The sequence below is a fragment of the Amblyraja radiata genome, chromosome 31, assembly GCF_010909765.2.
Source record: "Amblyraja radiata isolate CabotCenter1 chromosome 31, sAmbRad1.1.pri, whole genome shotgun sequence".
In the NCBI taxonomy this organism is placed as follows: domain Eukaryota; kingdom Metazoa; phylum Chordata; class Chondrichthyes; order Rajiformes; family Rajidae; genus Amblyraja; species Amblyraja radiata.
This window is the reverse complement of record NC_045986.1, coordinates 19,349,006-19,373,524: the sequence shown is the minus strand read 5'-3', so window position 1 is coordinate 19,373,524 and position 24,519 is coordinate 19,349,006. Positions and strand designations below refer to the sequence as shown.

At 40.6% G+C, this 24,519-nt stretch overlaps 2 protein-coding genes across 2 annotated transcripts in view; one reads left to right on the top strand and one right to left on the bottom strand.

The window, feature by feature from the left end:
• mtor (mechanistic target of rapamycin kinase) overlaps window positions 1–24,519 on the top strand; it is a 190,030-nt gene that overhangs the window by 79,047 nt on the left and 86,464 nt on the right. The window lies entirely within an intron of this gene.
• angptl7 (angiopoietin like 7) lies at window positions 2,627–12,000 on the bottom strand. The gene is made up of 5 exons (XM_033048009.1): window positions 11,322–12,000; window positions 6,137–6,237; window positions 4,905–5,099; window positions 3,815–4,013; window positions 2,627–3,591 (listed from the first exon to the last, which is right to left on the bottom strand). Exons 1-5 carry the CDS (start codon window positions 11,701–11,703, stop codon window positions 3,422–3,424), a joined length of 1,047 nt encoding a protein of 348 aa, XP_032903900.1. The 5' UTR covers window positions 11,704–12,000; the 3' UTR covers window positions 2,627–3,421.

Genomic DNA, 24,519 nt, shown 5'->3' with positions numbered 1-24,519 from the left:
GGGAGGGAAGGGGTCACACACATGGCCGGGAAGCAGAGGGGTGTAGGTGGGGTGAAACTGAAGGGAGCGACAATCTGCTGCTGCCTGCCCGCTGAGTTAAAAAGTTCCCACGCAAGACTCACGATACACTGTGTATCGTGAGTCTACCGTGGGAACTTTTTAACTCAACGGGCAGGCAGCAGCAGATTGTCAATTATTAACCCTCCCGCGCAATATACCCTCACCTTCTCTTTTATGAATGGGGATTTAGTTTCCCTTTCTTCGAGGACCGACCGGAGGTTCCGCTGTCACCTCTGCGGGACGCCCTCGGTGAACGTCTTCAAGGACCTTTCTTCAAGGACCGAAAAAATGTCTGCTATTCGGAGCTTTTCGTTATTTGGAATTTCGGATAAAAGGTTGTGCACATGTACCACGAGTTAGATTTTTTTTTTTTAATCGGGAGAGCTCTTGGGTGAACTCGCATCGTGGGACAGGCCCTTTACTCGCCAACTTGCTCCAGCACTTTGTGCTTTGTTCAATAGTTAAGTAGTTCCTCGTGTCTTCAAGAAAATATCGCACTTTTCCTGTCTCATGCTTGATGAAGATTACATTGATTGGGCAGTCATTAGCCAGATTTATTATTTTTTTGTTTAGGAAGGAAGTGCAGGATGCTGGTTTAAACCAAAGATAGATGCAAAAAGCTGGAGTAACTCAGTGGGGACGGCAGCCTCTCTGGAGAGAAGGAATGGGTGACGTTTTGGGTTGAGACCCTTCTTCAGACTGGTTTGGGATAAAGGAAACGAGAGATATAGACGATGATGTAAAGCGATAAAGAACAATGAATAAAAGATATGCAAAAAAGTAATGATGATAAAGGAAATGGGTCATTGTTAGTAGTTTGCTGGGTGAAAACGCGAAGCCAGTGCATTTTTTTTCCATGTTATTTGTGAAAAACATTTTTCCACATGTCAAGAAAATGCACCCGTTGTGCCCGTAATGGAATGGTTTTGGCAAGAGATGGGTATTTCCTAGTTGTACAAGACATCAATAATACAACTGGGATATTGTCTGGTCTCACAGCCTTTGCAGGGTGCAATGGTCTCGACCATTTTTGGTACCACTTGGTGTGACTCAAGTTAGCCAAAGACTGGTTTCTGTGGCAGTGGAGATCTTGGAATGACCTGGCACACCTGGCTGGACATGTATGCTACTACCTCAACATTGTCTTTTACACTTGAATGCAGCTCACCCCAGCTTTGGGGATGGGAATGCTCTTGGTGTCATCTCCTGTTGTCTGTTTAATTGTCCACCAACTTTTCCAACAAGATGCAGTAAGACCACAGAACCTGGATCTGATCCTTTGGTTGTTGGCCTGCTTGCTTCTGACTATGGCATGCTATGTAGCATGCATGTATTTCCACTTCATTTGGTTGGTGCTGGATTTTAAGGTGCACCTAGTTCTACTACTGCAAAGGCTTCCTAACCTTCTTATTAAACTATTTATGACGATGGAGTGAGGCCATAACGTTATAGATTGGGGTGATGTTCATTTAAGTTGCTGCTGGATACAAGGTGTGACGGTGGGTCTTTGTCTCCACAAAGACTGTTTGATGGCTACTCCTGCCAATGCTCTTGTGCACAGACGTTGGTTGATGAAGTGCGGTTATGTAGGTTCATCCCTTGTGTTAGTTTGTTCGCTTCGTCACAGACCCAGTGTGGCAAATGTCTTTCAGGACTTGATAATGATGGTGCTACCAAGTAATTCTTATTGATGGGTGATGGACATTGAAGTTCCCCACCCAGAGTACTCTGCCCTTGATAGTTTCAGGTGCCCTTGGTTCTTCTCAGTGTTATTCAACACTTGGAGCAGAGGAAGGATGGCAAACAGTAATTAGGGGCATTTGTCCATATTTATGCACCAGCTTTGTGAGGGGAAAGTGGCCAAGTTGAGAGGGTGGGTGGGGTTAAAGCTTGGCGCAACTTAGCCAGGTACGTTGATTAATGCCATGTGATCAATCAGATTTTTTCTTTTGCTTCATTGCATTGGTTGTGATGCAACTGAGTGCCCTACTGTGTGTCCACTTCAAAGAGCAGATCAGAATCAACCACATTGCTGTGGGTCGGAAGATTGTGAGTAAACCTTTTCATGTGAAAATCAGTTCTATATCTGGAACTACAAATATTAAGTATAAAGGTTGGTGGTGAGCCTTTGCCCCTGGGCTAAGATCAAACTGCAGAGAGCAAATGTGAATGGGCCGAGTAAGATGAGGGTACTTGTCATCTCATTTTGTCTTAGAAATTTTAGAAATGCCTTTGATTGCCTTAAATTACTTTATTGAAGTCTTAAAGCAGAAGGAAACAAGAGTATACAGTTGTACCAAATATCTTGCTGAGATCCTATGATCTTAATTTGATGCCAGAAACTTTAATTTCCTCTTGAAAATGCCTGCAGGTTTTTATTTTTATTATTTTTCCAAATCTTGGCAATTTGTGAAATTAACGGATAGCGATTGCCTTGCAAAGTTATTTAAGGGCATGTACTAGGCTACATTTGCCCTGTCTCAGGAAATAACCACAGCCTATCGTGAAGAGTATAAAATAACAACTAGTTTTGCCACCCAACATTTCTTCTTAAGGAAAATACAACTTTTTTTAAGAACTGCATTTATTGTTTATATATATATGGCTTCTTAATGAACATACAAAATAGACACTTCTTTAACTGGAACATTTTGAGAATACTTTTCTTTTTCTGATGCAAGTTTGATGCAACAAAGAGGAAACGAGTAACATTTGATCAGTTCAGGTTCCATCACAAACAGTAACAACTTGCATTTGTAAAACATCTTTAACAGAGTAAATATCTTGTCTAGTGCTTACAGTTCAAACGCTTTCCAAATAATCTAATTGATACAAAAGACTAAAATGCTACTGAAAAAAATATTTTTCTTATAAAACTTGATTTGGAGTTGCCAGTTGCTATGTACATGTGGCATTGGGTTGCTGGGAAAGCAGAACAACTCATTTCACTTTGTTGAAATGTATTATGAAAAAAAATTAAGATAATATTGAAGTTTTTTCAATATACTCTTTGGAGTTACATAGTATCTAATTCCTAAAGTAGCTGTTTTCCAGATTGCAAAATTAATTTCCACTATTTTATTCCACTGAAGACTACAGTGAGATTACTGTAGTTATTTCCCCCCACCAAAATCGTACTTATTTAATTTTGCTGTAAATTGCAAAGACCTATTGTGGGTTCTAGCGCTTTTCATTCACTTTATATTGATGCTCTTTTGGGCTTCTAACCATCTGTGTGTAATTAGTGAAAGGACAAAGAACTGTCTATGAAGGTGCCCAAGGTTTTGCAAAGACAAATCCTTCAATGAATGGTGACGGTTTTAAGTTTCTCATTAATGAAGTCGTGGGCATATTGTAGGTCTTAAGGCTTGAAGTTTTGTGGGCGAAGCTTCATTTCCACATACTTGAGTGAATAACTCGAACCATGCCAGCCGTACCATGTAATGCCATCAGAGTTGTGGGTATGGTACCCTTGGCGATAGTAAACTCCATTCAGATTAGAATCTGTGCAGCAGTTGTACCAATAACCTCCTGTAGTTAAAAGAATTCCAAGTTATTATATTGTGAAAGATATAAATTCTGTCATATATTTCAATTCGATTTTTTTTAAATTATGTGAGAATACGGTTTTTATTCTCAGATCACATTTCATGAATTGCCAACATATGTTGAATACCCTTTTGTTTGCCTTGTGTAATTAAATAGATATTAGTGCCAGTGCCAAATGACGAGTTGTTTACCGATTAGCACGTACCTTTGCGGAATTGTACGCAGTCGTCTACGCATTTGTCATTGTCTTTGTCCTTTGTGCTGAAAGCTGTGTTGTTGTGGTACCTGAGGGAGTCCCGTCCAGCTGTCCCATTGTAGTTTCCAATTAGTAATTTATAGCTGTTTACTTCGTTGCTTATTGAAAAATAGCTGTACTCTGCATACCGAGCCTGTCCTTCCCAGTCCTGTAATTTACAGATTAAGCCATTTGACAATGTATTTGCAGTTTATACAGACTAATACACCAGTACACCAGAGAATTTTATTGATTATATAAATTCACATTTAGAGATACTTGGGTTTAGAGATACTTGTTTAGTTTAGTTTGGAGATACAGTGTGGAAACATGCCCTTGGGCTCACCGATCACCCGGACACTGGTTCTATGTCATCCCACATTGGCATCCTATACAATAGGTCCAATTTACAAAAACCAATCAATCTACAAACCTGCATCTGTTTGGAATGTGGGAGGAAACCAGAGCACACGGAGAAAACCCACGCGGTCACAGGGAGAACGTGCAATCTAGTTTTCAAGAGAGCTAGATTTAACTCTTCGGGCTAAGGGAATCAAGGGATATGGGGGGAAAAGCCAGAACGGGTTACCAATTTTGGATGATCAGCCATGATCATATTGAATGGTGGTGCTGACTCGAAGGATTGATTGGCCTCCTCCTACACCTATTTTCTATGTTTCTATCTCCACAAAGATAAGCCAATAGCAGAATCCAATCTGGGTCTCTGGCACTGTAAGGCAGCAACTCTACCGCTGCACCACTGTGTCACTCATTATAGTTTCCAATTAATAATGTATCGCTATTTATTTAATAGCCAATAGAAAAGCAGCTTATTCTGCATAGAGAATCTGTCCTTCCCAGTCCTGTATTTATGCAGGTGAAGTCATTTCACAGTTTATTTGCTGTTATACAGGCTGATACCAGCACATTAATTTAATTTGTTTTTGGATACATATTTAAGTTGTAGATTCTTGTTACTAACAAGTTGAACATTTCATGCGCAAAGAAGCAAATTTGGAATAACATTCGGGATAATGAATTGAAATTTCGGATGAGTTACCTCCATGTCTATCCTGAGTATGCTTGGTTGTCTGGTTAATCGAAAAATATGGTCATTTCCCAACCAGAAGTCCCCACGTATGTTCCCAAATCCTCGTTTGTACTGTTTCCAGTCACGATTAAAAGAGGTTAGGCCAGCCTTGCGACGTTGTATAACGGTCCAGCCACCACCTCCAGATTCCATGTCACAGTACACCTGTAACAAGATTTGAGTAAAAATAGGCAGCATACTTCAATAGAACAGGAAGTGTTTCACTATTTTAAGAAATTGAGAATATTCAGCGGCTCAGTCCAAGCTTGAGTGGCCCAATAATATTATTTTGATTTCACATGGAGAATTTTGAAATGGATTTTCTATTCGGGGCATTCCATTGAGTGTTATGAATTAGATATATACATTAGAAATATAGTTTTGTTTTCATAATTTTCAGTTTGTCAGAACAAATTAATTAGAAAAGTTTAATAGCAGCCATGGTAAATTTTCAGAAACAAGGAACTGCAGATGCTGGTTTACACAAACGGACACAAAGTCAGCGGGGCAGGCAGCATCTCTGGAGAACATGGATAGTTGATGATTTGGGTTGGGACCCTTCTCCATTGTTTTTAGTTCACTTTGGTACCTTATGCCGAGTGTGGAGTTCAGCCTAGTTACCCAGACGATGGTAGAGAGACGAATTAACATGTTTTCTGCTTTCCAACAAGTTTAACTATTTAGTATAGGTTTGACTACCGATTCAGGCAACTCTTCTAATTTGGGAAAGGCGCTGATACGTGGAAGAAAAATCAATGACTGAAGAAGCAGCTTTTACCAGCGCTGGGTATCTACCGCAGCACTGCTGATTGGATTCAGAACACTGATCCTGGGCAAAAAGCAAGATATGGTTAATGTTCTAAAGATAAACTTCATAAAATCATAGGAAATGTTTGCTCAGGTTAAATAGATTACAGTAAAATGAAGTAAGTTGTTAAATTTTAGATAGACACAAAAAGCTGGAGTAACTCAGCGGGGACAGGCAGCATCTCTGGAGCGAAGGAATGGGTGACGTTTCGGGTCGAGACCTTTCTTATGCACGAGCAATATTCGCAACTTTTAAAATGAAACCTGATGAATAATGATTGCCCTGCAAGAGACAGTCAGTACAAGTACAACTTGATTTAAAACTCAACAGCCACAAACATGTTCAAAAGAGGGCATACAAGAATATGAAGTAAATATATTTTGGAAAGGGTCACCTCAAGTTCTGGAGTTCCCAGGAACTCGTCTGCCGGCAGTTTGTACACGCCAGATATTCGGTAATTTTTCTGGTACAGTGCATTGCAGTCATACGTAGCATCTGCAAACAAACAGAAGGTTAGGGATTACTTCAGTGGTTTAGAATCCCTGAGATTTAAATTGAAGCATTTCAAGATTGCAGTCACATTTGAGCAACATTGAATACAGTGACCTTTTATGAACAGTGTTTTAGTTTCGTTCCTGACACATATGGACTTTTCCAAGTTGGAGCAGTAAAAACTCTCTTGTTTATTTATGGAGCCCACTCACGCAAGAAGCCTTCTTTTGTTGAATGCTCTGCCACTGTCTATGAAGCCAGACTAAATACACCAATACGAAAGCAATTCAAGAACCGTGCAAATTTTAAAATGTCTCCAATTAATTTATTAGCTGTGGGGATCGATGAATACCCACAGATGTGGTATGTATGTCCGTCACTTTGTAATTTTCTACATACACGTCTCCTCCAGTCGGAAGACACTCACTTTACAAATCTCTACAAATAAGGGATTTGTTTTAATTTAATTTGTTGTCTTATGAAGGCATCATTGTCTGCAACAAAACAGAGGGAACAGATTTGGAGACTATCTTTCGAGCACAGATCCATGAGAATCTCTGCATTTAACAGCCCTTTTGATTGTCTGAATGTTAAAGAGTCTGAAACATATCTCTTAAAATGTGTTGTTGGTGGTGGCATTTTCTTGACCATCTGCACTATTCCATTTGCCAATAACATTTTGATGCATATCTTTCAGCTTCTCAGACTGAGAGCATGGTTTGCTTTTGATTTACAGCATATTTACTGGGAGGAGATTGACGAGCTTCTGATGACTTTGGCATCAAAAGCTATTGGTATTCCTTGGCGGAAGTTAAAGAATTACTGCTGTATAAATTTTTGAATGACAAAATATTCTTTAGGAATCCAACCCATTCTTCAGGCATGGGGGAAGCCTGCATTTATTTTATTGTCATGCACCTATCCATATTTTCTTTCCGATAAGTTAGTATTATTATCCTGAAATTAAAGGGTTGCATTTTGGATTCCACCTTTCAGTTAAGATACCTGTTATTCCTGATTTTTTTTTTTTTTGTTCTTAGTTTAATTTGACTTTCCTTCCACACTCATGGGAATGTGCTTTCAGCAGAATATATCAAAATAACATTGGTGATTTTGGGGCCAGTGTCAAATTAATTATTTTATCTTTACAAATCCAAAAGTCCCATCTAATAATATGTCTGCACTTTTAATGATGCTACTGCCATGCCTGTTTACTAATAGCTTTAGATGTAGGTGAATAAAGATACATGGCCTATTTTAAATTTAACTTTGAGCAAGCAGTGCTGAGCTAAGTCTTATGCATGCGATAATTATTTAAAAATCTAAATCTAAATTTTAGTTCCTGAATAGTAATCAAAAGGTTCTGACCTTTCAACGGAATTATTCAGATTTTAAAAAAAAATCAATTTGAATGATTAACTTTGTTTTCCTAGAGATGTTGCCTGATTTACAAGGTACTTCCAGCTTTTTCTGTTTTATTTCAGTTTTCCAGTGTCTATACTCTGCTTTTTGGTTCTTTTATGTTCATGTGGGTTTAGGTTGGATGGAGCTGAGGGGCCATCTATGAGACAAGATAATTGTGCTCCTTGTATGAACCTGTGTATACATAACTGACATTCTTCTGCCTGCTCAATAACTGCGAGGTACACTCTGTAAACTTGTGAAGCATGTAGAAAATGCAGTATCAACTCTAGTTTGCTGCTTCTGTGTTTCAGGAAGCATGATATTTAGTGTTTGCCTTGTGCGGTTTTTGCTTTGATTGAATGAGGATGTCTGAATTACCTGTTGATTTGAGTTTTTATCAGGCGAGGGTTCAGTAGAGCAGCAACAGAGTCAAACAAATCAAGTTTGTCTCAATCAGAGGCATGTAGAAATCCAAGGGCTAAAACAACTGTCATAAAAAGGAACTACAGACGCTAGTTTATACCAAAGATAGACGCACAATGCTGGAGTAACTCAGCGGGTCAGGCAGCATCTCTGGAGAACGTGGATACGTGACGTTTCGGGTCGGGACTCTACTGATCTGAAACAGCTGTTATGGTTAATGGTCTTCTGGCATTCACATTTTCTACTCTGAACAGGTTGATTGTGTATTTTGTAAAACCGGTGAACTTCATTCTAAATTCAGCCAAACTGAGATCGGTGAAGCATGGTTAATGGTGATATGTCATTTCTGTAATATTTAGAACAACCGGATAAAATCGAGATGCCAAAATTATGGCAGGACACTGCTGCTTAGGAATCAGATTCTGTAGAGCAAATGTATACAAATATTTTCATCATTGAAGAAAAAGGAAGTGGCTTAGTCATTTTGGCAACAAAAATAGCACTATGTGCTGGAGTGATGAAATAATTGGAGGGATAGATTCAACTGTGACAATTGGTCACTTTGGCATTCAATATTCATTTAGGGAAACAGCAGAGAATTTGCAAACAGTCCACAGTCAGATTAATGACCATTTTATTGTTATTGGGTGAGAGTTGATGCTGCCCAGGACATTGATCAAACCCTCTGCTGTGGAGTAACCACCATGAGCTGTTTTGAATTTGTTAACACAGACAAATTATGGCCTGGGCATGTATGGCTGCTGAAGGTACTGGCTCACTTATCTTCATTGATGATACAACTGCTCATAGTAGTAGCATAATGAATTCTGAAGTGTGTGGACACATCCTATCAAGTTCAAACGAATGCCTCAAAACTCATTGGCCGGTGGTTCATTATACAGCAAGACAATGATCCCAAACATACTGCTAAAGCAACAAAGGAGTTTTTCAAAGCTAAAAAATGGTCAATTATTGAGTGGCCAAATCAATCACCCAATCTGAACCCATTTGAGCATGCCTTTTATATGCTGAAGAGAAAACTGAAGAGGACTAGCCCCCAAAACAAGCATAAGCTAACGATGGCTGTAATACAGGCCTGGCAGAGCTTCACCAGAGAAGACACCCAGCAACTGGTGATGTCTATGAATCGCAGACTTCAAGCAGTCATTGCATGCAAAGGATATGCATAAAAATATTAAACATGACTACTTTCATTTACATGACATTACTGTGTCCCAAACATTATGGTTCCCTGAACACTGCTGTAATTTCTACATGGTGAAACCAAAATGTGTAAAAATGGCCTTTATTAAAATCTGACAACGTGCACTTTGACCACATGTGATTTTTTTCAATTACAAATCTCAAATTGTGCAGTACAGAGGCAAATAAATCAAATGATGGGTCTTAGTCCCAAACGTTATTGAGGGCACTGTATCAGTGCAGGGTGCAGCATAGTTGCAGAAGTTGCAGACTCCTGGTGTTGACTGTAAAAGGGAGAAGATAATTGAAATTGCTTTCTCAAACGGACACGAATCCTAAAAATACTAAGAAAATTGCTCTCTGAGCTCCCAACTCTTGAAGCCGGTTCATTGAAGATAAAACGCAAAGATAAAAAGATTTGTGCATTGTTTTCAGATTGTGACTGAGAAGCCAAGTGGCTTGCTTGTGAGAATTTATTACCCCTGAAGTTTCTTGTCTGATTAGACATCTGTCTGAGGAAATTCCATGTGACACTAGGGTACAACTTTGTCCTCTGTCACTTTGATGATTTGCCTTCAGTGGAACAGAACAAAATAAAATCTGCAGTAGTTACTGTTACTTTAACACGTTTTTCTTTAAATATGACAGTGGGCAGATTTCTAACCCTGAGTTCCAACTAAAAGTTACTTATGTGAAATGCATCTAATCTGTTAAACCTGTAATCCATCATCTATAGCTACAGGGTGCAAGTATGAGCTCTATTAAACCTGTAATTCTTGTGCAGGGGGCACTTCTGTTGCCACATAGTTTTAACATTACCAGTAATTGCTACTTCACAATAGCTCAGCAAAGCTAAATGCTTTGGGATTTATTTATTTTTTGCTTCACAGAGTGCCCGGTGGATGAATAGAAGAACAACTGTGATTATTACCCAGATAATGCTAGCTCACATTAATGATAATATTGTTCAACATAAGGGCTTGGGGCTTGCAGTCTGCTATTAAACTTGGATTTAAGTTCAATCACTTGTTAAAGACACAGGCTATATTTGCAATTTCTTTTGAAAAGGCTTTCTTCTGTTAAGACACTGTCTAGCCTTATAGAGGGAAAATAAATAACCTTCTTAATCAGTCTTCCCTTTTAATTGCAAGTACATACTGCAGTTGGTCAGAAATAAAATCAATGTGATGACTTCACATGTCAGGCCATTTAGGGTAACATTGTTTGAGATATTTGAATGTGTTGCTTCTGTTCAGATTAGTGCACATGGGTTTGAGCTGAAATAAAGTATGGTTTGAATATAATTATTTCTCAAAAGGCATATTGAACAACATAATATATCATTTGTTCATTTATCTTGAGAAGTTTCATTTCAATTAATATCACAGTTGAATCTATTGCCCATAAAATAATTCACATCAAGTATAATTTTGTTTTGTATGGTAACCCACAAATGTTGAACTAACAATATGTAAACTGAATCACAAAGTAAAACTTCGTTACTCCGTTTAGTTAGCTATTTGTAGAGTAATGGAATCTGACAAATGTAGGAAAACGTTATTTTAACCGTATTAACTTCAAAAGGCTCGTGGAGCCTTTGTCAAACTTAGTTGGGGTGAGTGCGTTCGGAAGCATTGAAATGATTTGGCGAAGGGTGATTATTATTTTCAGTTCCATGCAGATGCCTGATTGATTGTTCCTTTACTATAGTTGACATCCTTGAATGCCTTTGAATTATTTATGATTTTGAATAGGGTCATATTTAAGAAAATGGTAAATTCCCAAACCATTTTATACAGCTGTGCCTTATTAATTTAACATGTGGCTTCCATTTGTCAAATGTTGTTAACGATCCGTTTAAGTGTCTTGGAACATTTTACTTGGTTAAAGTCAATATAAAATAATTAAGTTGTTCAAATTTGACTAATAAGGGCAGTTACCGATTATTTTCGTCACCTTTTAAAACTTAAATTTACAGGGTCATGCTTGGCAGTATTGAACCTCGTGAGAATATATGTGTTTAATAACATCTCCTTCTCCCGATTTCCATCACTTACCCGCTGATGTCTCTGTAACAGTTTGAGCTGCCTGAAGCTGAATAATGTCTATCCTATTGTTCACTTCCGAGTATTTTCCTTCAGCTTCTGTAATGCGAGATTCAATCTGACGACAGTTGTTTTCGACTTCCATCATCTGCATGACGACATTTATCCAGTCGGTCTCCTGCTTCCTGTTAAGCTCAGCGACAAAGCCTGTCAGGTTGGCCACCTGAATCTTCAGCTCCTTCACCTCTTCGCAACAGGTGGCAAGCTTCAGAAGGTTCAATCCTCCTGCCGTTCCCCTTCTCCGGGGTGCTTTCTGAGCCCGGCTGTAGCATGGAGGGAAGTTGCAGAGCAGAAAAATTAACAGTAAAGGCCAGAGGAAAATTTTGTCCGGCATTCTTTTGTGATTATTGAAATAACAGCACTCTATACGTTTGGGTTTGAAACACTTGCCACTGTTTGGTTACTTTTGCTAAAGCTTTGCAGCAGATTGTCAAAAGCACTGGAGTCCTGTTCGACTTCTTTGACCGAGTGCTTTAAAGGGCTGACTCGTAACACTTAAAAAAAAATGTTCCTCTTGTGCACACTTCATCCAATGAGCACTATATTTGCTTGAGCTAGCAAAGTCTCCCTGCAGTGTCCTCTTCAGAAAAAAAACGTAAGCAGTCTTGAGACGGCCCAGAGGCCGCATCTTAAATATCTAACACATGTGTAGTCTGTGCCCCTCCCACTCTTTGCTTGCGTGACAGGCCCCTCCCCATCCATCAATTAAATCAAGGTGCTGACAGGAATGTGAGCTGGAAGAAAAATGTCTTTTGTTTGAGTTTTGGCAAATGGAAGACCTCCCAACCCTGTCGACTTTTCCTGATGTCAAATGACTGGGGTTGGGAGGGGGAGGTTAAACACCCGGTCTGCTTAATTTTTGCTACTTTGTTATAAATGCCACGGTGAGTTAAACTATAAATTGCAGTGACTGGGGCAGTTGAGAAGCAGCATAATAATTCCGTTTATTTTAATTGGGTTTCAGTGATTTAAACGTAAAATCCCCTGCACATAAAGCATTTCATTTAAACTCAATACCAAAATGAAAAATAAATCATTTTTCAGCATATGTGTGTTTAGAAGGTGGTGTACGACATTCTGGAACTGTTACAGTCCATTTACATAGAACAGTACAGCACAGGAACAAGCCCTTCGGCCCACAATGTCCATGCCGAACAGGATGCAAAGTTAAACAAATCTCTGTCTGCACATGATATCTATTCGCTTAACTCAAAGCCTCTTAAATGTCACCACAACACCCAACCGCGTGTTCCAAGCACTCACCATCTCTGTGTGTATAAATAAAAGTGCCCTGACAGCTCCTTTAAGCATTGCTCCTCTCACCTTTAAACACTATGCCCTTCATTCTTTGACATTTACACTCTGGGGAAAAAGATACTTACTCTCATCCCGATCTATTCCTCGCACAGTGCAGTAAACTTCTATCAGGTCTCCCCTCATGCTCCAACGCTCCATAGAAAACAATCAATTGTTTAATACCCTCAAATCCAGGCAGGCATTCTGGTAAATTTATTCTGCTCCCACTCCAAAACGTCCACTTCCTTCCAGTAGTGGGGGGGGTTATTGAATATTTATTACATGTCATTTGAACCTCAGTGAGGCTCAAACGAAACTTAGTTTCCACAGCCATACAACCAGAGACAATTCTTACAAGACATACAAACAATTCAATTTACACAAACATCCATCACAGCGAATCTCCTCCTCACTGTGATGGAAGGCAGAGTCTTTTCTCTCCCCTGCACCATTTTTTCTCCCGATGTTGAAGCCCCAGGCGGGCGATGTTAAGTCCCACGGCCATTTTAGGCCGTGCGGGGCGATGTACGGCCCCGCTCCAGGCCCAAATGTCACAAAGTTGGAGCCCCCGTCGGGCGCTGGAATGTCCCGCGGCCATTAAAGCGATGTACGGCCCCGCTCCCGGTCGTTCCAACCCCGCGACACGGGCTGGAGAAGTCGCGTTGCGGGAGCTCCGGAAAACGGTCTCTCACTTGGACCCGCGAGCTCCCGATGTCCCAGTCCACCGGACCTGCGGTTGCAGCTGGAGCTTCGGCCCGCTGCAGCGAGCCACCACGCTCCGAGGCCGGCCAGCCCCATGATGGTAAGTCCGCAGCTCCGCAGGCTCCTCGACTGGAGCCCCCAGGTCTTTCCGGTTGGAGGCCGCTCTACGGTGCTAGGCCCCAACGACAACGGAGACCCGACAGGGAAAAGTCGGGTCTCCCGTACAGGGAAGAGGTTTTTAACAGTTTCCCCCTCCCCCCACGCCCCCCACATATACACAGTTAAAAACAGTGTTAAAAAAAACACAACAACTACATTTAACTAGACAAAAAAATAAAAAAAGATAACTCCCATCTATCATTACTCTGCCCATTTCTGTAGCCTTCCTCTTCCTCATTATCCACAACTCCACCAATTTTGGTTTTGTCTGTAAATGTACTAACTAATCTACATGTACATCAAAGTTGGTTTAAACCAGCATCTGCAGTTCCTTCCTACACAACAGCTCTCTTACCCTGCCTGGGTAGGGTAATAGCCTCTCAAATTTTCCTATTCAGCTACCCTCTCTTCCAGTGCTCCATACTCTTTCTGTGCTCCTCTCATCTGTTATCCAGCTTCGTTCTCCACCCCCACCTGGGTCCATTTGTCCATCATCCCGTCCTTATCTGGTTTCACTTATCACTTGCTTCTTTGGCAATTTTAGCATCTGCAGCCTCTTGTGTTTCCACTTATCACCTTCCAACCTCCGTCATTATCTCCATCCTCCCCTCCCACACCTCACTCCATCTGCTCCCTGGTTTCCCTCACCGTATCTCTCTGCCTATTACCTACCAGCCACTATCGTCTACTCCACCCCTTCAGAGTGTTCCCTGCTTTTATGACAGATGAGGCCCTCACACCTGTCTCCTCGGCATCCAGTAGCTCCACTCTTGCTCCCCCTCCTCCCAATCACAACAGGGACAGAGTCTCCCGGGTCCTTACCTTTCACTCCATCAGCCAATAATTCCTTCCTCATCTAACTTCATCTGCCCATCTTCCTCACCTGGTTCCACCTATTTCCTGCCACCCCTGCCTAACTCCTCAATCTCGCCTCTCTATACTGGATATCTTCCCTCAACCTAAAAAGTTAACTATTCGATTACTTCCACAAATGCTGCTTGAACTGCTAAGTTCTTCCAGCAGTTTGTTTTTTTTTGCTTTGAAGTTAATAAGATTGGTTGAATTCCTATCTTGCTGTTTTGAGAATAAAGGATAACTGCAAACATTGGAAGAATTTTCAATCGATGCCTTACACCAGGACATAACTTCGGAAATTTTCCGCATTGTTGGTACTGTATCGGCTGGAATAGCATGCCTAATGGAGAGTGCAACTTCTTGGTACTACAGCTGGGATGTTGTCTGTGCTACCATTGTTCTTGTACACAGCTATTGTTGATGTAATATGCATTGAATTATTTTTGCTGAGTTGTGATTTATTTGTTAGGTATCAGAAAGGACTTCTAATTCAGTTTGTTGTGAATGCTTCAATCTTATCTTTAAAACTCCATGTGTTGTGCCCTGACACTGAGTTTAGTGTAGGGATGCAGCAGGGAAACGGGCCCCTCTGGTCCAGGCCGACCCGTTCACATTAATTCTACGTTCAGCTACTTTTCTCATCCACTCCCAACACACTCGGGGCGATTTACAGAGGCCAATTAACCTACAAACCTGCACATCTACGGGATGTGGGAGGAATCCGGAGCACCTGGAGGAGACCCATATGGTCACAGAGAGAACGTAGCTCTACAGTAGGTCCATGCTGCCCTATTCGACCATCTACATTGGAGCATTTTTCAGTTTCTTTTTCCACATATGTTTCTGAAAATTCAAGGGCAAATTAACATGCTACCATTCCCAAACATTCTACATTTATGAGCAGAATGGAAAAATAAAACTCAGTAATTTTAGACAAAACTATAACAAGCTAAAATTTCCTGTTGGTTTTTCTGCCATGTGGGACTTAAAGCATTCAGTAAACCATTAGTTAGCAGGATAACCACTATTGGAATTGACCTGAATGATATGTAATTTTGTGAAAATATTATGAGAGGAATTCAAAAACAGACATTGGGTTGATTTTTTTCTGCGGGAAATCCTGCATTTATTTGATAAATAATTGTTCTGGTGATTGCTCCATTTGCCTTTATTGGTAGTTCTGTCATTAAATACATAAACCATAAACCCTGCAGCTCTGGATTACAACTAATGTAGAAAGTTTGTAATGGTGATTTATATGCAAGTTGAAGTATAAGACGTTGTGTAGGTCAAGCCATTTGCTTTGGCTAAAGCTCTTTTCAATATTCTGTGTAGTTTCTCCAGCAATATTATTCAGTGTTTGGCCCGTATTACAAAAGTACTCTCTGTTGACATATTTTACATTGTTCATGTCTAGAATAGTTGCATCAGGTAAACTACATTCGCAGAAATCTAGTGCCTGATGTTTAATAGATTACGCAGATGTCTGATGTTGTCACACTTAACTTGATGGCAATTCGAGACCAACGTAGCTGGGGAATTCTGAACAGAAGAGCATTGTTTGGTCTCAGGCAATTAGATTACGTAACTCTATATCGGAAAACGTCCAACTGTAAATATATGTGCATTGGTGAAATCTCTTTTTGCAGATGTAGCTCAGTTTTAAAAAGAGTGGAAAAGTCAGAACAGCCAAATTTGATTAAGCAACAGAAAATGAATAACTTAGCAGATTCAACAGAAGCTTGTCTCCCAATTTCATGCCCATTTGACTCCAAATCCCTCCTTTCAGACATACTTTTCACAGTAGTGAATTACCTGATCAAACGCAATATGATATTCTATCTATTTTTATGAGGATGTTGCCAGGACTCAAGGGCCCGAGATATAGGGAAAGGTTGGGCAGCCTGAGACTCTTCCTTCGAGCGCAAGAGAATGAGGGGTGATCGTATAGAGGTGTACAAATTCATGAGAGGAATAGATCGAGTAAATTCACTGAGTAGGGGAATCGAGAACCAGGAGTTTAATGTGAGAAGGGATTTAATAGGAAACTGAGGGGGGCCTTGTTTGCACAAAGGATGATTGGGTGTATGGACCTAGCCTGCTGGAGGAGGTCATTAAGGCAGGTAATATTGGCAAAGTTGAATAAACATTTAGACAGGTATATAGCTAGGATAGATTCAGAGGATATGGGTCAAACGCAGGCAGGTGGGACTGGTGTAGATGGGACCTACTGTATTGGTCAGAATGGGCAAGTTGGGCCAAAGGGCCTGATTCCACACTGATTCTATCTCATTGTCACAGATATATCTATTCATCCTTGGCCTACTTGAAGGCACCTCAACAAAATTTTCCACACTGTACTGCCTTCCCAATGTTGGCCACTTGGGCAAATCATGCTAGCCGCCGTCCATTCTTTTTCTATGCACTCATTGCTGAGGATCATCTTCAATGGCTTTGCTTCTCGTATTTGCACCATTACTGTAAGTGTCCATTCGAGATCTGTCCCTGCCCTTTTATTTTGTGCATAGTGACTTTCTGAAAAGAGCACGTCATGAGCTAATGCTAACTTTTTATGACCTCACTGCTCTCTTTACATTGTCCGATCATTTCTTCCAACTCTGTATTGGGAAGATCAAGGTCACCATCGTTGGGCTCCATCAAAAACTCTTTCCTAATTGCCAACTCCATCCTTCTCCCCGGCAAATGTCTGAAACTGCCATTTGACTCTGACCATCGGTCACCCGTACACACTAGTCTTGTGTTATCCCACTTTCTCGTCCACATAAGGGGCCATTTCACAGAGGCAACTTAACTGAGAAACCCACACGTCTTTGGGATGTGGGAGGAAACCGGAGCACCAAGAGGAAACCCACAAGATCACAGGCAGCACCCTGGTGTGTGAAGCAACAGCTCTACCAGTTGTACCACTGTGCCACTCCTGTTAACTTATAAACCTTCCCAAATGGCAGGATATTCTTTAAAATAAATTCATTGCCGTGAATCCTGGATCCAGGCTGCGTTTTCATAAAAGCTGCATTTGTATTTAGTTATATCTGCAAAGAACGTTTTGGACTGAGTGGGCAGAATAATGTATAATAAGTATGGTTCACTTATGCTTTATTAATGTCAGACAGCAGAATATTATGCACTCTCCAGTTCAAATTCCTTTGTGGTGAAGTAGTGAATGGTAGAACAAGACATTCTATAAAATGGTTTAAATTTTCATGGTTGATTGGGTTTAATCTTATGGTTTAATTTGGTCAATTTTGTTTAATTGAGTAACTGAAACCAGTGCTAATCAGCTGGAAGCTAAAAATCGCTCTTGCAGAACAAAGGTGATTCAGTTTGCAGTGTATCTAGAAGAACCTGCCTTCCTCATCACAATGTTTCCAGTGTAGATATCTTGTTCCAATTCCGTTCTTTAATGCACACGTCTGAGCTGTTATTAAAACAGGTTGCAACCATAGTGGGCTGAGTAGTTAAGATTTACATTTATTTTACTGCCAGCTGTGGAAGATTCAAAATGCAATTGTTATCCTGTTCTATGTCTTGGATATTAAAAGTAACAATGATAATGGGTTTGACAATCTGTGCAAATGGGAATTTTGAGAGTTGGAATCATATCCAAAATAAATTTTTGCTGAACTTTCTCCACATGGAAGTTATAATGTGAAGCAGCAAAATCACTACATTTTGAAATGTTGTAGACATTTCCTATTTCCCTTATTTCCTAGGGTCATTGTATTTTCTTAATTTAACACTGTTTTTCAAGAGCTCCAGCAAAAGAATCATTCTATAATGCACCATTATACTTTACCCTGAATTCAGTCCACTTTTGAATGTGTTAAATCTGTACAGTTGTCAAGTGATTTCATTATGACTTATACCCTGTTTTTGGCCTAACCTTTGCCGTCTTGCACTTTCTTCCAAATGACAGTGTTGCATTTTGAACATATGTCACCCATTAGCAGTGATGGCTGCTCATTTTGATTTAGAATGTAACTTTTCAAACTATTCCGCTCTTAAAACTAAACTGCTCCAATATGGTCAGTGGAAGCTGCCTCATTCCAAGGCTGCTGTTGTTGATCCTGCACCTGTATCCAGTGAACCAGTTAACCAACCTATTTATCGCCTGGTATTACTTCAGCCTAACTATTATCTATATGTCATGAGAATTTGGTTTATTGCATTCATTGCTCAGAATGCTGTCTCCCCTTTGGAGAATTCAATGCAAATTGAATGACAAGATATCTCTATTTAATCCGCAAAGGTCGCCTTAAGCTTCCAGTCACCATTCACATTAATTCTCCATCCCACTCCCACAAAGACCTCTGTCTTTGGCCTCCTGCACTGTTCCAATGCTTCACAATGTAAGTTTAAGGAGCAGCACCTCATCATCCACCAAGATATGTGGCTGACCTTGGGACTTAACATTGAATGAGCAGTTAAGTTTTCTACTCACTTCAGGAGAAAGACTTCTAGCTGAAGCCCACAGATCTACATTAAAACCCCATCGACTATTACTCGCCTGGCTGCATATCAATGATAATTGATGTCAGGCTAATGTTACGCAACTGGAATCATTTTGGTTGCAACTAAAACTGAACCAAAGAGACAAAATCTGCAAAGTAACAAATTGAAACTGCAACGTCCGGTATATTTCCAGTAATGCAGGAATATTGCCGGCTGCTTCAGTTTTGCTTTATTTCTTAGTTCTTAGTCTTGGATTGCTGGTAATAGTTTAATATTCTCGATGCAACTCAAGTTATTCCAATTACTTCACATTAGCTTGACTGACATAAGTGATCATTTTGTATGCACCGAGCCCATCAAATGGTTCATGGGGTTTTAATATGAGTGAGTGGGCATCGGCTTGTAATCCTAAACCATGACCCTTTCCAGCTCGACTCCATTTCATCCCTCAGCATGTAGTCCTGGACCTTTCAGCATACATCTGATCATCAGATCTTGGAGAACCTTTCACCGAGTTGTGTAGGAAGGAACTACAGATGCCGGTTTACACCGATGATAGACACCAAATGCTGGAGTAATTCAGCGGGACAGGCAGCATCTCTGGATAGAAGGAATGGGTGATGTTTCGGGTCGAGACCCTTCTTCAGATCTTCTCAACCCAAAACGCCACCCATTCTTTCTATGCAGAGATGCTGCCTGAACCGCTGACTTGCTCCAGCATTTTGTGTCTTTCACCGAATTGTTGCTTTGCCAGCAGCAGTTTATGTTTGTCTTATCCTGATGCTTGATCCTGAACTGAATCCGCTAGACTATTTTGGAGCGCAGTACGGAATCAGTCACATTGCTGTCAGCCTGGAGTCATAGCTGGGTTAAAGACAGCTGAGATTTTTCCCTAAAGCATTTTGTGAACCAGTTATAAATGTGAGTCTAACTTTTATATGCTTTAGAAGAAATAATCTGTCTCCAACTCTTCAAATTTCAGTTTGCCAACATCTGTCTTAATTCCATAATGATAATTGCAATTTGAAACCAGCTGTGAGTTGAACTCCCTGGATAAAAGGAATGAGTGAAGTTTGCATAATTCATGCATGTAAGAGTATTTCTCATTTTAGTCTTTTTCACAATCTTCCAATTAACGGAGCATCTAAAGCCGCTTCTGAAGCATTGTGCAAAAGATGTCGCATTTCACAACAATTTAAAAGTAATGCGTTTCCAACTTTTGCAGAAAAGCTTTGCGGTGTAATTTGGGGTTTAATGTGGAAAATGTGGTAAGTTGCAAGTATGCTGCAAATTATTGTGTAGAGCTCTGTTGTGGCATGTTCCACAGTGATTCCAGACCACATCTAGTCTATAGTTGATAAAACCACGGGAGCAACACAGACATCTGGTTTCCTTTTTGGAACATGGATAAAACATTGATCTTTCACCAGGGCGAGACAAGAGCTGGTTTGTTCTATCTAAAGTTCTGACCAGAGTTGAGGTTTTTAATCCCATAAACTTTATTGCTTATTGTTATTTTAACAATTAGCTCCTATTAAAAGTTGTTAAAGCCAACCCCCGCATTATGGCTATTAGGTGACGGAGGATTACCCTTATGGATTTTGCAAATCATTGCCCAAAACTCAGGGGCAAGGAATAAAACTCGCATGTGTGAAATTTAAGTGGGGGAAAATAAATAAACATAATGCAAATAAAGCAACAAATGTTGTTAGCACGCAATACCATGAGGGCATTAAGATCTGGATATAACATTGCCAAACTGATTCGGCTGGTAGTCACATCCGACAGTAGCCATTACCCACACCCTCGCCAGTTCAAGGACAGGTAAACAGATGGTTCAGAGTGTAGTGTTGCTGCGTTCTTCATTTGCAAGATGTTTTCTCTGACACACAGTATTGTGTGGAGCCTCAGTAGCCATAACAGTGGCACAGCAGTAGAGTTGCTGTCTTACAACACCAGAGACCCGGTTGGATCTTGACTACGGTGCTGAATGTGGGGAGTTTGTATGTTCTTCCTGTGACCGGGTGGGTTCTCTCCAGGTGCGCTGGGTTTCCACTCGCATTCCCAAGATGTGGATGTTCGTAGATTAATTGGCTTCTGTAAATTGTCCCGAGTGTGTAGGATAGAACTGGTGAACGAGTGTTTGTGGTTGGTGTGGTCTCAGTGGGCAAAAGGGCTCGTTTCTGCGTTGTATCTCTAAATTCAACTAAACTAACCAGTTCTTACACTGGTTAATCTCTCAGCCTCAACTATACTTCCCCTGTCACCATGCTTTAATCCATGACCCCTCTGAACATCAACCCCCCACCCCCTTAACCATCACCCACACCATCTTCCTGTCGCAACCTACATCCACAAACCCCCCAGACCTCCAGCGTATCCTCCTCTTCCTCTAGAATTGGCTGGTAAGGAAGGAATCCACATGTTCCTTTCACCCAGTTTGTTCAATTAGGCACAGGAACGCCTTGTGTTACAAATTAGGGACATGAACCTGTGTTTGTGATAGGTAGCCAACACACTAACTGTTAATTTATCTGTAATATTTTAAAAATAACTGTGTTGATGAACCTTAATCAGCAAAATAGGTTGTAACTTTCCCCTTCAGTTTGTTGCAAAGGTTCAAAGTATATAACATTTCCTTTATGTTACTGGTTCTAGCCAGAATAGAAATGTGATCACATATTTTCTTGCCAAGTCCCTCTCTCCCCATCTTTTCTCTCCCTCTTTCTCCCCCTCTCTCCCCCTCCCTCTCTCCCCCTCTCTCCCCCTCTCTCTCCACCTCCCTCTCCCCCTCTCTCACTCCCCTCTCTCTCCCTCCACTCTCTCTCCCCCTTCCTGCCCCCTCCCTCTCCCCCTCTCTCACTCCCCTCTCCCCCTCTCTCTCCCTCCACCCTCTCTCTCTCCCCCTCCCTCTCCCCCCCTCACTCTCTCTCTCTCCCTCTCTCTCTCTCTCCCCCCCTCCCTCTCTCCCCCTCACTCCCTCCCCCTCCCTCTCCCCCTCCCTCTCTCCCCCTCCCTCTCTCTCCCTCCCCTCCATCTCTCTCCCCCTCCCTCTCTCTCTCCCCTCTCTCTCCTCCCTCTATCCCCCCCCCCCCTCCCCCCCCCGTCCTCCCCCCCCTCTCTCTCCCCCCCCTCTCTCTCTCCCCCCCCCTCTCTCTCCCCCCCCCTCTCTACCTGCCCCTCTCTCCCTCTCTTCCCTCCTCCCTCACCTTCACCCCTATTTGATTTTCTTTCCACAAGCGCAGAGAACATATTCCAAAAGAATACTTATGACAAACTTCATAAGAATGTGTGTTTTATATAATGTTTGAATCACCGACACTTCAAACTGGTTATGATTTGCAGTTTTGATCCAGTTCCAGGGTGATTTTTTATTACTGTTCAATAAAATTGTGGATTTTCAGTCACTTAAATGAAACCTCATTGAATTAATGCATGAACACAAGGTCTCAATAAAGCCTAACTAAATCAAAGCCAGTTCATAATAAGAATTTCAGACTTGTTAAGGGCTTACCTTAATTATTTCTCTGACCAAATCTTAACATTCTGTGATGCAACCTTGATCACTTTATGTTCTTCTCAATCTCCACCTTCCAACTCGCAGTTTTTACTCATCCAGTCTTTCTCACCTCTGGCCTGCACATCCCACAAGCAAGAGGGATTGGTCAGGTATCTGTATGAGTCTTTAAATTCCCATAAGCTTTCTTAATGCAGAAAGAATGGATGTAGAAATCAGCATGTTTAGCAGGGTACATGACGTTTCTGGCATGGCAATTTATGTGGGAAATCTATGCTGGGGTTAAAAGCTCAATTTTGAGTAATTGAGAGTGTTTTTCTTGGATTTTATCAGCTGAAGCCAAAAGCAAAATGTTCTAAGTCAAGGTCAGTGTTTAATGGTGAACGTACTTGATCAAAGCTGGGACTCAATTGAACTTTGCTGTTTTGAAACTGACCAGAAATATCTGTGCTGTCAGATGCTGATTATTTTGCCATTTAGTGATTGTGCGAAATCTCCAACCGCATGGATTTCTTTGGCATTACTTCATTATGATGCCTTCGTTCAAGGGGCCAGACTTAATTCTCTCCTTGTGGTCAAAGAAAAGTTGAGTTGGCTTATCCTAGATTTGTTTCATGTTGAATTGTATCTGTAATTTTCCAATTTTTGTGTTTTGAGGAAAATGGCTGAGATGGTTTGACCACTTCTTAGAACTAAGCCAGATAATGGCAATGCACCTTTTTTCTCGGTATAGTACAAGGTGCAACATATCATTGAGCAGCTTGAGGCAACATGTTCTTGTGACAGAACTGATGCAATTTGATTTTAGTTGCTGGCAGTCGCCTAAAAAATTGCCTAAGTGGGACAGGCCCATTAGTTTAAGAAACAGTTAGACAGGTACATGGATAGGACAGGTTTGGAGGGATATGGAACAAATGAGGGCAGTGTAGCTGGGACATATTGGCAAGTTGGGTCGAAGGACCTGTTTCCATGCTGTGTCACTCTATAAGTGCGATTCTTTGCTCTTGTTTCAGTCATACAGCCACACACTTACTCAGCCTCAGAATAGTTCAGAGATATTCAAAATCTTTATATCCATATGCAAAATGATAGTAGTTCTAAACGTTTTTAAACATTTTATTTCATTCAATAGAAGTCTTGTTCATCAGGCTAAACAATGGAAGTATTCATGTGACTTAAATTATTTCAACATTTAATTCTGATCTTGATACCCGAAACACGATGTAAGTGAAAAGATTTTGTTTGTTACATTTGTTTTGTTGCTTTTTTTTGCATTTGTCCACATTATTTCTCAGTTTACCTATTGTCAGTAAATGTATGTTGGTTCCACTTGTGCAATAAAATATCTGTGTTCATTTTCCGAAACATAGTAAAAGGTCATATTTGTCTCTTATACTTTAATGGTTGAATCATAACTCTGTCAAGTTCACATCAAATCTAACATCAGTAGAAGTCATTTTTTCCCTTCTTCGTGGACATGGTTGATGGATTTCTTGAAAGGAAGCATGTTTGTTTACTGTCATGCTTCACTGATCTTGTTTAAATAACAAAAATGTGGTTGACCAGAACATTCAAAGAAGTTGACAAGCCAATGTTTTGTTGTGGTTTTTTAGTGACACATTTTCATATCTTTTTCCATCTGGAGGGACTTGGAGACGACAGCAGTGGTCAGGTGGAACCCAGATGTGCACATCAGCAAAACTGTAGGTGAAGCCTCCATGTTTGTTTTAAATGTTCACTGCGTTAATACAGGACACTTGATGCTGAAGGATGATCAATAATTTCCTCAAGCAGTTCATGCCATCTTCACACTTGAGAGGAATGGTCAAGCAGAATTATGTTTATCTTCAAATTAGATTTTTGTCTTGTTGCTGGATTTGGCAAAACTGGCAATTTTACAATTACTATCCATCCTTAGTTAGTCTTAATAAATGGCACGTTTGAAGCCCTTTGGACTATTGAGACCCTGGTGATTATTCTGCCATATTGATTTAAGCTAGGAAGATTTTTGGGCGACATTTGTCCATTTTTTTTTCTCCCTTCATATGTACTGCGATAGTCTCCACTGCAAATATTCAAAATAAAGCTGACACACAGAATCTTATTAATGGTTTTAAATGACTGGTAAATTCCATGTGCTGTGCACTT

Excerpts from the sequence above, each read along its gene's own strand:
- angptl7 (XM_033048009.1), bottom strand. The coding sequence starts at position 11,703 with ATGCCGGACAAAATTTTCCTCTGGCCTTTACTGTTAATTTTTCTGCTC. Across the intron at positions 5,100-6,136 it reads TGGGAACTCCAGAACTTGAG|GTGTACTGTGACATGGAATC; the intron begins GTGACCCTTTCC and ends ATCTTGTTACAG. Across the intron at positions 4,014-4,904 it reads TACTCAGGATAGACATGGAG|GACTGGGAAGGACAGGCTCG; the intron begins GTAACTCATCCG and ends TGTAAATTACAG.